At 53.6% G+C, this 16386-nt stretch overlaps 1 protein-coding gene across 4 annotated transcripts in view; it reads right to left on the reverse strand.

Annotated features, from left to right (window-relative positions):
- The window catches only part of GATAD2A (GATA zinc finger domain containing 2A), a 41346-nt gene that overhangs the window by 16619 nt on the left and 8341 nt on the right, over window positions 1–16386 (reverse strand). For all 4 annotated transcript variants that reach the window (XM_063403458.1, XM_063403461.1, XM_063403459.1 and 1 more), the window contains exons 2-5: window positions 12543–12591; window positions 4947–5209; window positions 2982–3195; window positions 1539–1667 (exon numbers count right to left, since the gene is read on the reverse strand). In XM_063403458.1, the coding sequence (XP_063259528.1) occupies window positions 1539–1667; window positions 2982–3195; window positions 4947–5200 (597 nt within the window). In that variant the 5' untranslated portion in view covers window positions 5201–5209; window positions 12543–12591. The remainder of the gene's footprint in view (window positions 1–1538; window positions 1668–2981; window positions 3196–4946; window positions 5210–12542; window positions 12592–16386) is intronic.

Here is a 16386-nt window from a genome sequence, read left to right on the forward strand (position 1 = left end):
AGAAGAGAGAGGCGGGAGAAAGGCGGGAAAACAGGCGGGAAAACAGGCGGGAAAAAGGAGGGAAAAAGGAGGGAAAAAGGCGGGAGAAAGGCGGGAAAAAGGTGGGAAAAAGGAGGGAAAAAGGAGGGAAAAAGGAGGGAAAAAGGAGGGAAAAAGGAGGGAAAAAGGAGGGAAAAAGGAGGGAAAAAGGCGGGAAAAAGGCGGGAAAAAGGCAGGGAAAAAGGCAGGGAAAACAGGCGGGAAAAAGGCGGGAAAAAGGCGGGAAAAAGGCGGGAAAAAGGCGGGAAAAAGGCGGGAGAAAGGCGGGAGAAAGGCGGGAGAAAGGTGGGAAAACAGGCGGGGAAAAGGTGGGAAAACAGGCGGGAAAACAGGCGGGAAAAAGGAGGGAAAAAGGAGGGAAAAAGGTGGGGAAAAAGGCGGGAGAAAGGCGGGAAAAAGGCGGGAAAAAGGCGGGAAAAAGGCGGGAAAACAGGCGGGAAAAAAGGTGGGAAAAAAGGTGGGAAAAAAGGTGGGAAAACAGGTGGGAAAACAGGTGGGAAAACAGGTGGGAAAAACGCGGGAAAACACGTGGGAAAAAAGGTGGGAAAACAGGTGGGAAAACAGGCGGGAAAACAGGCGGGAAAACAGGCGGGAAAAAGGCGGGAAAAAAGGCGGGAAGGCAGAGAGCGGAGATTGGCGGGAAAATCCTTCGGGATTTGCGGGAAAATTTTTAGGAATTGATGGGAAAATCTGTGGGAATTGGCAGGAGAATCCTTTGGGAATTCACAGGAAAATCCTCAGGAATTGGCAGGAAAATTCTTGGGAATTAAAGGGAAAATTGCTGGGATTGGCAGGAAAATCCTTGGGAATTCACAGGTAAATCTTTAGGAATTGGCGGGAAAATCCTTGAGAATTGGCGGGAAAATCCTTGGGATTTTTCCCAGGAAAAGGGCTAAAAATATCCAGGAAAAGAGCTAAAAAACTGGGGAAAAGCGCTTAAAAATCCAGGAGAAAAGGGCCACACCAGGGGGGTTAAAAATCCTGGGAAAAGTGTTGAAAAATCCAGGAAAAGCACTTAAAAATCTGGGAAAAGGGCTGAAAAATCCGGGAAAAGGGCTAAAAAAAATCCGGGAAAAGGGCTGAAAAATCCAGGAAAAGGGCTAAAAAATCCGGGAAAAGGGCTAAAAAATCCAGGAAAAGGGCTAAAAAAACCGGGAAAAGAGCTAAAAAAATCTGGGAAAAAGGGCTAAAAAATCTGGGGAAAAGGGCTAAAAAAATTCCAGGAAAAGGGCTGAAAAAATCCCAGAAAAGGGCTAAAAAATCCGGGAAAAGGGCTAAAAAATCTGGGAAAAGGGCTGAAAAATCCCAGAAAAGGGCTGAAAAATCCGAGAAAAGGGCTGAAAAATCCCAGAAAAGGGCTAAAAAATCCCAGAAAAGCACTGAAAAAATCCCAGAAAAGGGCTAAAAAAAACGGGAAAAAAAGGGTAAAAAATCCCAGGAAAGCAGAGAGGTAAAATCCCGGGAAGAGCGCTGGGAAAAGCGGGAATTTGCTGTCCTACCTTGGCCGCCGGCGCCTCCTTCTGGCTCTGGCTCTGCCGGAGTTTCTTGAGCAGCACCAGCTTGGCCTCCTCCAGCCGCAGCTCCTCCTGCAGCTGCTTGATCAGGCGCTCGCGCTGCTCCGGGCTCCGCTGGGGAGGGAAACGGGAAAATGGGAAAAATGGGAAAATGGGGGAAATGGGGGAATGGGGGAATGGGGGAAATGGGGAAAATGGGGAAATGGGAAAAATGGGGAAATGGGGGAAATGGGGGAAATGGGGAAAAATGGGGAAAATGGGGAAAATGGGGAAATGGGGAAAATGGGGAAAATGGGGAAATGGGAAAATGGGGAAAATGGGGGAAATGGGGGAAATGAGGAAATGGGGAAATGGGAAAATGGGGAAAATGGGGGAAATGGGGGAAATGAGGAAATGGGGAAATGGGGAAAATGGGGAAAATGGGGGAAATGGGGAAAATGGGGAAAATGGGGAAATGGGAAAATGGGGAAAATGGGGGAAATGGGGGAAATGAGGAAATGGGGAAATGGGGAAAATGGGGAAAATGGGGGAAATGGGAAAATGGGGGAAAATGGGGGAAATGGGGAAAATGGGAGAAATTGGGGAAATGGGGGGAAATGGGAGAAATTGGAAAAAGGGGAGAAATGGGGAAAATGGGGGAAATGGGAAAATGGGAAAATGGGAAAATGGGAGAAATTGGGGAAATGGGGAAAAATGGGGAAATGGGGAAAATGGGGAAAATGGGGAAAAAGGGCATGGGGAGGATTCCCAGGAAAACAGAAGAAGGGGCACAGTGAGAACGCCCAGAAAAACGGGAGAAAGGGCATGGTGAGGATGCCCAGGAAAATGGGAAAAACGGGAAAAATGGGAAAAAGGGCATGGGGGGATTCCCGGGAAAATGGGAAAATTGGGAGAAAGGGCACGGTGAGAACACCCCGAAAAATGGGAAAAATGGCATGGTGAAGATTCCCAGGAAAACGGGAAAAATGGGAAAAAGGGCACGGTGAGGATGGCCCAGGTGTTTTTCCCACCCCAATCCTGTTTTTCCCCCAGCGTTCACCAGCAGCGCCTCGGGCACAGGTTTGGGGATCTGACCCAATCCTGTTTTTCCCATCCCAATCCCAGGTTGTTTTCCCTTCCCCAATCCCATTTTCCCCTCCCCAATCCCGTTTTTCCCATTCCAATCCCATTTTTCCCCTCCCAATCCCATTTTCCCCTCCCCAATCCCATTTTCCCCTCCCCAATCCCATTTTCCCCTCCCCAATCCCATTTTCCCCTCCCCAATCCCATTTTCCCCATCCCCAATCCCATTTTCCCCTCCCCAATCCTGTTTTTCCCATCCCAATCCCATTTTCCCCTCCCCAATCCCATTTTCCCATCCCAATCCCATTTTTTCCCTCCCCAATCCCATTTTTTTCCCTCCCAATCCCATTTTCCCTCCCCACTCACCAGCAGTGCCTCTGGCGCGGGCTCGGGGCCGCGGCTCAGCCCGTTCACCCTGGGGCTGGCGGGCTCCGTGTGCGCCCCGTGTTCCGTGTGCCCCCCGTGTTCCGTGTGCTCCGCGTGTTCCGTGTGCTCCGCGTGCTCCCCGTGCTCACTGTGCTCGTTGTCCGACAGCACGATCACGTCCGGGGACGGCACGCGCCGCTCCCGCCGGGAATCCCTGGGACGGGAAACCGGGAATGAGAGCCGGGAATGAGAGCGGGGAATGAGAGCTGGGAATGAAACCCCGGGAATGAGAGTGGGGAATGAGAGCCCGGGAATGAAACCCGGGAATGAAACCCCGGGAATGAGAGCAGGGAATGAGAGCCGGGAATGAGAGCGGGGAATGAAACCCCGGGAATGAGAGCTGGGAATGAGAGCCGGGAATGAGAGCCGGGAATGAAACCCCGGGAATGAGACCCCGGGAATGAGACCCCGGGAATGAGACCCCGGGAATGAAACCCCGGGAATGAAACCCCGGGAATGAGAGCTCGGGAATGAAACCCCGGGAATGAGAGCCCGGGAATGAGAGCCCAGAATGAAACCCCGGGAATGAAACCCTGGGAATGAGAGCTCGGGAATGAAACCCCGGGAATGAGAGCCCGGGAATGAGAGAGTTGGGAATGAGAGCCGGGAGTGAGAGCCGGGAATGAAACCCCGGGAATGAAACCCCGGGAATGAAACCCCGGGAATGAGAGTCGGGAATGAGAGTTGGGAATGAGAGCCCGGGAATGAGACCCGGGATGAGACCCCGGAATGAGAACCCAGATTGAGACCCGGGAATGAGAGGCCGGGAATGAGAGCCGGGAATGAGAGCCGGGAATGAAACCCTGGGAATGAGACCCCGGGAAGAGGCTCGGGCCGAGAGCAGCACCTCCAGCCTTCCCAGGGCTTTTCCAGCCCCTTTTCCAGCCCTTTTCTATTCCTTTTTCAGCTCCTTTTCCAGCCCCTTTTCGAGGACTTTTCCAGCCCCTTTCCCAGCTCTTTTCCTATCCTTTTCCAGCCCCTTTTCCATCCCGTTTTCCAGGATCTTTCCAGCCCTTTTCCAGGATGTCTCCTGCCCTTTTCTATCTCTTTTCCAACTTTTTTCCTGCCCTTTTTCCATCCCCTTTTCCAGGTTTTTTCCATCCCTTTTCTACTCCTTTTCCAGTCCCTTTTCCATCCCTCTTCCGAGGTTTTTCCAGCCCTTTTCCAGGACTTTCCCAACCTTTTCCAGCCTTTCTCCAAGGCTTTTCCAGGGCTGGGAAAAGGGCCCAGGGCAGGAATTTCAGGAGTGGGAAAATTCCAAAGGCTCGGGAATGTCCTCTAGAGGGCACAACAAACCCGGGAATCCCCAAACCCAGGGATTTCCCTATGGAAGTGGCACAGGGGGAGCATTCCCAGCTTTTTCCTGGAGTTGGAAAACTCTTCCCAAATTTGCTGTGATTCCAAAGGAAAAACCAGGAATGGGCTCAGCTTCCAGGCCTTCCCCACCCACAGCATTCCCGGGATTCTCTTCCCAAATTTTCCACCATTCCAAGGGAAAAAAATCGGGAATGGGATCAACTTCCAGCCCTTTTCCATTCAAAATATTCCCAGGATGCTCTTCCCAACTTTTCCTTGATTCCAGAAGAAAAATCAGGAATGGGATCAACTTCCAGCCCCTTCCGACCCAAAGCATTCCCGGGATTTTCTTCCCAAATTTTCCATGATTCCAAAAGGAAAACTGGAAATTGGATCAGCTTCCAGCCCTTTCCCACCCACAGCATTCCTGGGATTCTCTTCCCAACTTTTCCACCATTCCAAAGGGAAAACCCGCTGGATTTTAGCACCAGAACTTCCCCAAAGTGGACGAATTTTTGAAAATTCGGGGGAGAAAACACAACAAACCCCCAACTCCATCCCAAAGGGCCCCAAAGCCCGGGAATTCCCGGAATTCCGACGGCTCCTCACCCTTTGGACGTGCTCATGTCCACGGGCTCATCCCCGGCCGGCAGCTCCACCTTGATGGTGGCTTTGACCTCTCCTCCCTTCAGCATTCCCGGGGTTCTCCTGGCGTCGGCGTCGGCGGGGTCGCACCCCGGCATTCCCGGCATTCCCGGCATTCCCGGGATCCCTTTGTCCATGCGGGGTTTTTTACCCTCGGGCTCGGGGTCCCGCTCCAGGGCGCGCTTCTGGCTGCGGGTGCGGCATGAGTCCTCGCTCATGGTGAGCGCCTGCGGAGCCAGAGAGTGAGGCAGGAGGGGAAATATCCCGGGAAAAACGGGGAAATATCCCGGGAAAAGGGGGGAAATATCCTGGGAAAAAGGGGGAAATATCCTGGGAAAAAGGGGGGAAATATCCTGGGAAAAGGGGGAAATATCCTGGGAAAAACAGGGGAAATATCCCGGGAAAAACGGGGGAAAATATCCTGGGAAAAGGGGGGAAATATCCTGGGAAAAACAGGGAAATATCCCGGGAAAAGGGGGGTAATATCCCGGGAAAAAGTGGGGAAATATCCCAGGAAAATGGGGGGAAATGTCTTGGGAAAAAAAGGGGGGAAATATCCTGGGAAAAGGGGGGAAAAATCCTGGGAAAAGGGGGGACAAATCCCAGGAAAAGGGGGGGAAATGTCCTGGGAAAAGGGGGAAATATCCCGGGAAAAGGGGGGAAATATCCCGGGAAAAACGGGGGAAATAGCCCAGGAAAAAGGGGGGAAAAACATGGGAAAAGGGGGGGAAATATCCTGGGAAAAAGGGAGGGAAATATCCCGGGAAAAAGGGAGGGAAATATCCCAGGAAGGAAGGAGAATATCCTGGGAAAAAGGGAGGAAATGTCCTGGGAAAAAGGGGGGAAATATCCCGGGAAAAAGGGAGGGAAATATCCCGGGAAAAAGGGAGGGAAATATCCCAGGAAGGAAGGAGAATATCCTGGGAAAAAGGGAGGAAATGTCCTGGGAAAAAGGGGGGAAATATCCCGGGAAAAAGGGAGGGAAATATCCCAGGAAGGAAGGAGAATATCCTGGGAAAAAGGGAGGAAATGTCCTGGGAAAAAGGGGGGAAATATCCCGGGAAAAGGGGGGAAAAACATGGGAAAAGGGGGGAGAAATATCCCGGGAAAAAGGGGGGAAATATCCTGGGAAAAGGGGGGAGAATGTCCTGGGAAGGCAGGGGAATATCCTGGGAAAAAGGGGAAAATATCCCGGGAAAAGGGGGGGAAATATCCTGGGAAAAAGGGTAAAATATCCAGGGAAAAAGGCGGGAGAATGTCCCGGGAAAATGTCCTGGGAAAGGGGGGGAATATCCTGGGAAAAAGGGGGGAGAATGTCCCGGGAAAGGGAGGAAAAACATGGGGAATGGCGGGAAAAATATCCTGGGAAAAGGGGGGAGAAATATCCTGGGAAAGGGGGGAAAAAAATCCCAGGAAAGGGAGGAAAAACATGGGGAATGGCAGGAAAAACATCCTGGGAAAAGGGGGGAAAAACATCGGGAATGGTGGGGAAAATATCACAGGGAAGGGGGGGAAAAATCTTGGGAAAGGGAGGAAAAATCTCCTGGAAATGGGGAGAAAATGTCCTGGGATGGGGGAGACACTGAGGGGTTAGAAAATCCTGGGAAAGAGGGAAAAATATCCTGGGAAAGGGGGAAAAAATCGGGAAAAGGGGGGCAAAAATCCCTGGGAAAGGAGGGAAAAAAATCCCTGGGAAAAGGAGACATCAAAGGGTTAAAATCCCTGGGAAAAGGGATAAAAATTCCCGGGAAAAGGGAGACACGAAGGGGTTAAAAATCCCGGGATTTTGGGATTGAATCCTTGAATTTCCAACCAGGAGAAAATCCAGAGGGTGTCGGGAAAGAACTTTGGGAAGGGGAACTCGGGAAGGGCTGGAAAAGGGGAGGGAAAAGGGGAGGGGAAAACCTGGGAAAGGGGCTGGAAAAAATCGGGAAAGGGGCTGGAAAAGGGGAGGGGAAAGGGGCTGGAAAAGGGGAGGGGAAAAGGGCTGGAAAAAACTTGGAAAAGGGGCTGGAAAAGGGGAGGGAAAAACCTGAAAATGGGAGGGAAAAAAATCTGAAAAGGGAGGGAAAATGGGAGGGGAAAGGGAGGGGAAAAGAGGATGGAAAAGGGGCTGGAAAAAACCTGGAAAAGGGCTGGAAAAAACTTGGGAAAGGGGCTGGGAAAGGGGAGGGAAAAACCTGAAAATGGGAGGGAAAAGGGAGGGGAAAATCATGGAAAAGGGGCTGGAAAAAATCTGAAAAGGGAGGGAAAAGGGGAGGAGAAAGGGAGGGGAAAAAACTGGATAAGGGAGGGAAAAGGGGCTGGAAAAAACCTGGAAAAGGAGCTGGAAAAAGGATGGAAAAGAGAGGGAAAAAATCTGAAAACGGGATGGAAAAGGGGCTGGAAAAAATCCGAAAAGGGGCTGGAAAAAAACGGGGAAAGGGGAGGGGAAAAAAGATGGAAAAGGGAGGGAAAAACTTTGGAAAAGGGAGGGGAAAACCTCGGAAAAGGGGCTGGAAAAGAGGCTGAAAAACCTCTGGAAAAGGGAGGGAAAAGGGGCTGGAAAACCCCTGGAATTTGGAATTCCTGGTGTTTTTCCTGCTGGGAAACCTGGCAGGAGAATTCCAGCAAAAGGGAGAAAAGATAGGAAAAAAATTCCTCAGAAATCCCAGGAAAAGCTGGGAAAAGCAGGATTTTAGGAATTTTCCAGGTGTGACTCCAGGAATGGGAAGGGGCTGGGATTTGAGGGAGTTTTAGAGGGAAATTCCTGAATAAAATTCAAATCCTGATAAAATTCCAACAGGAAAGGACAGACTTGGGCTGAAAATTCCAAATTTTTTTTCCCCCATCCTGGAATTCCTCTCTTGAGTTTTCCCCACCCAGCTCCAGGAATTTGGGAAGCCAAAATTCCAAGCACCAAAATTCCAGGAAAAGAAAATTCCCAGAGGTGGAAAAGCGGGATCCAAACACTCCCAAAGCTCCTCGGGGAAGCTTTTCCATGGATTTGCTGCTCCCGAGGATTCCCAGCCTCGGATCATCCCCAAATTCCCAGGAATTCTTTATTTCTGGGCATTTTTTCCCCTCCCAATCCCGGGATTTCCAAGGAAAATTCCCGGCTGAACAACTCCAATCCTCAGATCTGTCAATCCCGGGGGGAAATTCCCGATTTTTTTTTGGGAATTCAGCGCCAATCCCGCATTTCCCACCCCAAACTCGGGGATGCCAACAGGTGGAAAAGCGGGAAAAGCTCCCGATCCCGGTTTTTGTTTTTTCCCGGGTTTTTTTTTCCCCCCCTGCCGGGCGGGATTTTTGGGATGCGGATTCCCGGGAAAGCAGAGGGGGAGGGGAATTCCCGGGCCGGCATTCCAAGGGTTAAGCGCTGCCATTTCCGCGCCATTCCCGAGAAATCTCCGGGAACAAAATGGCAGCGCTTAACCCTTGGAATGCCGGCCCGGGAATTCCCGCCGGGAATCCCGGGGTGCCGCCGCTTCCCGCGGGGAATTTCCCGCCCCCGATCCCGCGGGAATTTTTCCCGCTTTTCCCGAAGTTCCCGGGAGTCATTCCCGGGCTGGGAATTCCTAGGATTCCTTGGATTCCCACCGGGATTTTTCCCGATTTTCCCAAAGTTTCAGGGAGTGATTCCCGGGCTGAAAATTCCCTGCAATTCCCGGGGTTCCCTGTCCTGGGATCCTTTTTATTCCCGAGATTCCCACCGGGATTTTTCCCACTTTTCCCAAATTTCCTGGGGAATGATTCCCGGGCTGGGAATTCCCTGAAATTCCCGGGATTCTTCTGCTTCCCACTGGGAATTTCCCTCCCTCCATCCCACCGGGATTTTTCCCGCTTTTCTTAAAGCCTGGAGCTGGGAATTCCCTGAAATTCCCGGGATTTTTCTGATTCCCGGCTGGAATTTTTCTCCCCTCATTACAACTGGGATTTATCCCGATTTTCCCAAATTTCCCATGAGTCATTCCCGGATTATCCAGGCCTGGGAATTCCCTGCAATTCCCAGAGTTCCCAAATCCCTCGGGAATTATCCCGAGGCTCCTCCAGCACTGGGAAAAGTTTGGGATCCAATCCCTGGAGCTGCTCCCGAGGGAATTCCCGGCTGGAATTTTTATCCAAGGGAAGGGAATTTATTCGGGAATTCCCACAGGAATTTGGGAAAAATCCTTCAGACCCCTGATCCTGGAAGTGTGGAGCTCCAAAGGCTCTGGAAAAGCGGGAAAGGAGAATCCCAAAATTCCACTGGAGCCGGGAAAACGGGGAACAGCGGCTGCCTCGGAAATCCATGGGGAATTCCCAGAATTTCTGTGGAATTCCCGGAATTTCTGTCGAATTCCAGGTGATTTTTCCCTGGGGGGATCTGGAATTCCGGCAGAAATTTGTGGGATTTTCTGGGAATTCTCTGGGTCACCGGAAAATTGGATTAAAGCCACAAAAATTCCTGAAAAATTTTGCTTTTCTCCCGGGAACTATTCCCGAATTCTTCCAGGTTGGAACATTCCAGACACGAGGATGGGAATTTCCGGGCTGGGATTTTTTGGGAATGAGCTGGGAATGCAGAGGAGGAAATCCGGGAGCAGAATTCCCAACTTTTCCTGGGATTTTCCAAGCGAATCCCCCCATTATTAATTAACCATTAATCAATCATTAATTAATCATTAATTAATTACTTCTCCATTGTTGATTTCCCATCCCAAATTCCTCCTTTAAGGAGGAAAAAATTCCAGGATTTATTTGTTGGGAAGCAGACGAGATGTTCCAGGCTCGGTTTAAATATTCATGATGTTATTTGCATATTCATGAACTGATTTGAATATTTTGGAATAAATTTGAATATTAATGAGGGTTTGCAATCGGATCTTTCCCAATTAATTCCTCATTAAGCAGGGAATTTCCAGCCTTGAATATTCCCAATCCCAGCAGCTTTTCCAGCCGGGAATGGGGAAATTCTGGGCTGGGAATTCCCTGGAATTCGGGAGCTTTTCCAAAGGCGAAGATTCCCGAGATTCCCCTCGGGAATTCCCTCCCCAGCGGGGACAGCAGCAGGAAAATCGGGAATTCCCAGGGGATCTTCTCATTTATCCATGGAAATTCCTGAGGTTTTAAACATGAATTTCCCAGAAATTCCAGAGCCGGAGGGTCCCGGGACAATCCCATCCCATCCCAACCAATCCCATTCCCGGGAATTCCAGCGCCAAAGGATCCCAGGACAATCCCATCCCTTAGCCAGGACAACCCCGTCCTTTTCCCGGGAATTCCAGGGCTGGAGGATCCCGGGACAATCCCGTTCCTTTCCCGGGACAATCCCGTTCCTTTCCCGGGACAATCCCGGTCCTTTCCCGGGACAATCCCGGTCCTTTCCCAGGACAATCCCGTCCCTTTCCTGGGACAATCCCGTCCTTTCCCGGGACAATCCCGTTCCCGTTCCCTTTCCCGGGACAATCCCGTTCCCGTTCCCGTCCCTTTCCCGGAATTCCAGGCCTGCAGGGCCCCGGGGTCCCCGGGCAGGGCAGGGCGGGGTCGGGGCTGCTCCGTCCTGGGATAAATCCCGGAATTCCTGAGGGGACACGGCAGGGACGGGACAGGGAGGGGAAAACCAGGACAGGTGAGACCAGGACAGGTGAGGGGAGAACCTGAACAGGTGAGAGGGGACAGGACAGGTGAGGGGAGAGGGGACAGGTGAGACCAGGACAGGTGAGATCCCACACAGGTGAGACCAGGACAGGTGAGAGAAGAACCTGCACAGGTGAGACTGGGACAGGTGAGAGGAAAACCTGCACAGGTGAGATGGGAACAGGTGAGGAGAAAACCTGAACAGGTGAGACTGGGACAGGTGAGACTGGGACAGGTGAGACTGGGACAGGAGAGACTGGGACAGGTGAGACTGGGACAGGTGAGAGGAAAACCTGCACAGGTGAGATGGGAACAGGTGAGGAGAAAACCTGAACAGGTGAGACTGGGATAGGAGAGACTGGGATAGGAGAGACTGGGACAGGTGAGACTGGGACAGGAGAGACTGGGACAGGTGAGACTGGGACAGGTGAGAGGAAAACCTGCACAGGTGAGACTCAGACAGGTGAGAGAAGAACCTGCACAGGTGAGACTGGGACAGGTGAGACTGGGACAGGTGAGAGGAAAACCCGCACAGGTGAGACTGGGCCAGGTGAGATGGGAACAGGTGAGACTGGGACAGGTGAGACTGGGCCAGGTGAGGGGAGACTGGGATAGGAGAGACTGGGACAGGTGAGACTGGGACAGGTGAGACTGGGATAGGTGAGACTGGGACAGGTGAGACTGGGACAGGAGAGACTGGGACAGGTGAGACTGGGACAGGTGAGACTGGGATAGGAGAGACTGGGACAGGTGAGACTGGGACAGGTGAGACTGGGACAGGTGAGACTGGGACAGGTGAGATGGGAACAGGAGGCCCTGCCCAGGTGAGACTGGGCCAGGGGACACTCCCCAGGTGAGACCTGCCCAGGACAGGTGAGCACTGACACAGGTGAGACTGGGACAGGACAGGTGAGCACCTAAAAGGGGGAGACCCTGCCCAGGTGAGCATCTACAGAGGGAGGGGACACCTGCCCAGGTGAGAGGAGAACTGCAATGGAGAGCACCTGGACAGGTGAGACCTGCCCGGGACAGGTGAGACTGCCCAGGTGAGACCTGCCCAGGACAGGTGAGCACTGACACAGGTGAGACTGGGACAGGACAGGTGAGACCTGACACAGGTGAGACCTGCCCGGGACAGGTGAGACCTGCCTGGGACAGGTGAGACTGCCCAGGTGAGACCTGCCCAGGTAAATACAGACATGGGGGAGGGGAGAAGCTGCCCCCAGGACAGGTGAGCCCAGCCCAGGACAGGTGAGCTCAGGTGAGCCCAGCCCAGGGGAGCATTCCCAGCTCCAAACCCTTCCCAAATCCTAAATCCCAACAATCCCAGAAATCCCAAACCCCCAAAATCCCAAAAAATCCCAAACCCTAAAAATCCAAAATCCCCCAAAAAGCAAAAAAAAATCCCCAAAATAAAAAAAAAAAAAATCAAAAAAATCCCCCAAAATCCCCAAACCCCAAAAATCCAGAACCCCCCAAAATCTCCCAAAATCCAAAAAAAAATCCAAAAAAAATCCAAAAAAAAAAAAAAAAAAAAAAAAAAACCACCACAAAAATCCAAAAAAATCCAAAAAAAATCCAAAAAAAATCCCCTAAAAAATCCCAAAAATCCCCAAAAACCCCAAACCTCGAAAATCCCCAAACTCCCCAAACCCCCCAGTCCCCATTCCGGGCTCTGCCCAATCCCACAGGAATCCCTGGCAGGAATTCCCGGAGCTTTGGATCCTTCGGAATTTCCCAATCCCGAGGAAAATCCGGGAGAATCCCTTGGGAAAGGCCTCAAACCCCTCGGGAATTCCGGGGGTTTTTGGGGAGGGCCCTCGTGGAGCTCCTCTCCGGCTTTTCCAGGAGCGAATTCCCACCTCCCCAATTCCAGGCTCGGAATTCCGGCCCGGAGATCCCCGATCCCATCGAATTCCAGGGAATTCCAGGGAATTCCTGGGAATTCCCGGTTCCTACCTGTCAGGGAAGGTCATGGGGTCCCACGGGGCGAGGCGGAGCCGAGAGCCTGCGGGGAGAGAGGGATGAAAATCCGGGAATTCCAGGATTGGGAATGCGGGAACAGCCCCAGGATTGGGAATGTGGGAACAGGGCCGGGATTGGGAATGTGGGAACAGGGCCGGGATTGGGAATGTGGGAACAGCCCCAGGATTTGGGAATGTGGGAACAGGGCCGGGATTTGGGAATGTGGGAACAGGGACAGGATTTGGGAATGTGGGAACAGCCCCGGGATTTGGGAATGTGGGAACAGGGCCAGGATTTGGGAATCCCAAAATGACCCTACAGACCCTGGAAATGGGAATTTTGGCAGCACTGGGAATTCCCACAGCCCCGGGATTGGGGATTTGGGAATCCTCAAACTCCAAGAGAATCCCGGGAATTGGGATTTGGGAATCGGGATTTGGGAATCCCAAACTCCAACACAGCCACGGGAATTTGGGAATTGGGGGTCCCAAAGAACGGCACCAGCAGGAAAATCGGGAATATCAACCCCGGGATTTGGGAATCCTGAACTCCAACAAAATCCCAGGAATTGGGATTTGGGAATCCCCAAACGACGGCACCACCACAAAAATCAGGAATTCCCAAACTGGGACACAGCCCCGGGATTTGGGAATTCCCAAACTATGGAATCACCACAGGAACTGGGAATGCCAAACCGACGGCACCAGCAGGAAAATCGGGAATATCAGCACGACATATTCCCAAATTCCCAGATTTCCCCTCATTCCCATTTTCTCCTCATTCCCATTTTCCTGCCCCCCGGCCGTTCCCGGGCTCCTCCGGCCGCTGATCCCGGAATTCCAGCGGGAATTAGCGGCGCCCGCCCGGAGCCCTTCGCGCTTAAGAGGATCCGGGAAAATCCCAGAAAATCCTTTGGAATTCGGAGCCGCCCCGGCCGCGTTTCCCGGGGCTCCGGGGGGCTCCGAGGGGCCGGGAGAGCTGCGGCTCCTCGGATTTCCCTGGGAAATCCTGGAATTCTGGAATTCCTGCCACGTCAAGGCTCGGGATCCTCGGGAAGGAGCCCCTGCTTGGATCAGGGGTGGGAAAATCCCGGAAAAGTTTGGGAAAAACTGGAGAGGGAGCGGCACGGGATTCCCGGGAATTCCCGGGAGTGTCCAAGGCCAGCCTGGAAAATCCTGGGAGAGCGGGAATATCCCTGAGCTGCTTCCCGGAATTCTGTGAATCCATGGAAAATGAGGGGTTTGTTCCCTATCAGGATTCATCTCCAGCCTTGGAATTCCATCAGCAACAATCCCGGGATTGGGTCTGGAATTTGGTATTGAAACAGTCCCAGAACAGCCCGAATTTCCAGCATTCCCGATTTTCCAGCATTCCTGACTTTTCCAGCATTCCCGATTTTCCAGCATTTCTGACTTTCCAGCCCCTTTCCCGCCAATCCCTGACAGATCCCAGCCTCTTTCCCAAATCCCACGGCAGATTCCCGCTCCTCCCTCAGAATCCACGGCTTTCCTGCTGTTCCCAGGCTGATCCCGGCCCTTTTCCCAAAATTCCAGGCAGATTCCAGCTGATCCCAGGTCACTTCCAGCCCCTTTCCCAAAATCCCTGGTAGATTCCAGCCCCTTTCCTGTTGATCCATGGCCACTTCCCACTCCTGGCCCAAAATCCCAGCCCGATCCCAGCTCTTTTCCTGCTGATCCAAGGCCAATCCCAGCCCCTTTTCCCAAAATCCCAGCCCCTTTTCCCGCTGCTCCAAGGGCACTTCCAGCCCTTTTCCCTAAATCCCTGCCAGATTCCGGCCATTCCAGCCCATCCCAGCCCTTTCCTGCTGCTCCCAGGCCCATTCCAGGCGCTGCCATCCCGGATTCCCCAAGGCCCCTCCGCTGTCACTTCCTGCGCCTCTCCCAGCCCCGGCTGCGCTTCCCGGCAGGACGGAGCCATCCCGGAGCATTCCCTGGATTCAGGAGCATTCTCAGGATTTGGGAGCATTCCCGGGATTTGGGAGCACTCTCAGGATTTGGGAGCATTCCCGGGATCTGGGAGCATTCCCTGGATTCAGGAGCATTCCCTGGATTCGGGAGCATTCCCTGGATTCAGGAGCATTCCTGGGCTCTGGGAGCATTCCCGGGACTCAGGAGCATTCCCAGGATTCAGGAGCATTCCCTGGGTTCAGGAGCATTCCCGGGATTCAGGAGCATTCCCGGGATTCGGGAGCATTCCCGGGATTCGGGAGCATTCCCGGGATTCAGGAGCATTCCCAGGATTCAGGAGCATTCCCAGGATTCAGGACCATTCCCGGGATTCGGGAGCGTTCCCTGGATTCAGGACCATTCCCGGGATTTGGGAGCATTCCCTGGATTCAGGAGCATTCCCGGGATTTGGGCCATCCAGGAGCTCGGGAATTCCAGCCCGGGAATGGGGGAGCTGCCCTGAGCCAGGCAGGACAATCCCGGCTCAGCCAAAGGAAAACCAAGCCGGGGGTGGGAAAATCCTGGAAAACTGTGGGAACCCCTGAGGACAGGCTGGGATGGGAATCCCGACCCCAATCCCGGGGGAGGCGTTCCCGGCTGGAATTCTGTGCCCGTTTCCCTGCGCTGCTTCGGGCTGGGACTGCCAACCCCAGCTGGAATTCCCACAGTTCCCAGGAATTCCCCAAATTTCCTTTAGCCCCTCCTGGGGCTGGGATTGTCCAGTGTCCCCCCTGGATTCCCGAATTCCCAGGACCCCTCCGGGCAGCACAGCCCGGTGCCCATCCCGGCGCTGATCCCAATCCCGGAGCAGATCCCGGTGCCCATCCTGGTACTGACCCCGATCCCGGTGCTGATCCTGGTGCCAATCCCAAATCCCAATCCCAGTGCCCATCCCAACCCTGGTGCCAATCCCGGTGCTGATCCCGATTCCGGTGCCCATTCCCAGTCCCATTCCCAGCACTGACCCCGATGCCAGTGTCCATCCCGATCCCAATCCTGGAGCTGCTCCCAGTGCTGATCCCGATCCCGGTACTGATCCCAGTGCCCATCCTGGTATGATCCCAATCCTGATCACAATTCCGGTGCCCATCCCGATACAGATCCCAATCCCAATGTTGGTACTGATCCGATCCTGGTGCCCATCCTGGTACTGATCCCAGTGCCAGTGCCCATCCCAGTGCTGATCCTGCTCCCAGTGCTGATCCCAGTGCTGATCCCGATCCTGCTCCCAGTGCCCATCCCAGTGCTGATCCCGATCCTGCTCCCAGTGCCCATCCCAGTACTGATCCCAGTGCCAGTGCCCATCCCAGTGCTGATCCTGCTCCCAGTGCTGAACACAGTGCTGATCCCAGTGCCAGTGCCCATCCCAGTGCTGATCCCAATCCTGCTCCCACTGCCCATCCCAGTACTGATCCCAGTGCCAGTGCCCATCCCAGTGCTGATCCCAGTGCCAGTGCCCATCCCAGTGCTGATCCCAGTGCCAGTGCCCATCCCAGTGCTGATCCTGCTCCCAGTGCTGATCCCAGTGCCAGTGCCCATCCCAGTGCTGATCCTGCTCCCAGTGCCCATCCCAGTACTGATCTCAACCCCGGTACTAATCTCGATCCTGGTGCCGGTGCCCATCCCGGTGCTGATCCTGATCCAGTACTGATCCCGGTGCCGGTGCCCATCCCAGTACTAATCCCGGTACGGATCCCGGTACTGATCCCGATCCCAGTGTTGGTGCCCATCCCGGTACTGATCCCGGTGCCGATCCCGATCCCGGTGCCGGTGCCATTCCCGGTGCCCCGGGGCGCAGGAAGGGCGGCCGGGGACTCTTATTGTGACACGGCCCCGGCCCGGCCCGGCCGCACGGCCCGGCCGCGGCCCCC

This window comes from Prinia subflava, chromosome 8 (assembly GCF_021018805.1).
Source record: "Prinia subflava isolate CZ2003 ecotype Zambia chromosome 8, Cam_Psub_1.2, whole genome shotgun sequence".
Taxonomy (NCBI): Eukaryota; Metazoa; Chordata; class Aves; order Passeriformes; family Cisticolidae; genus Prinia; species Prinia subflava.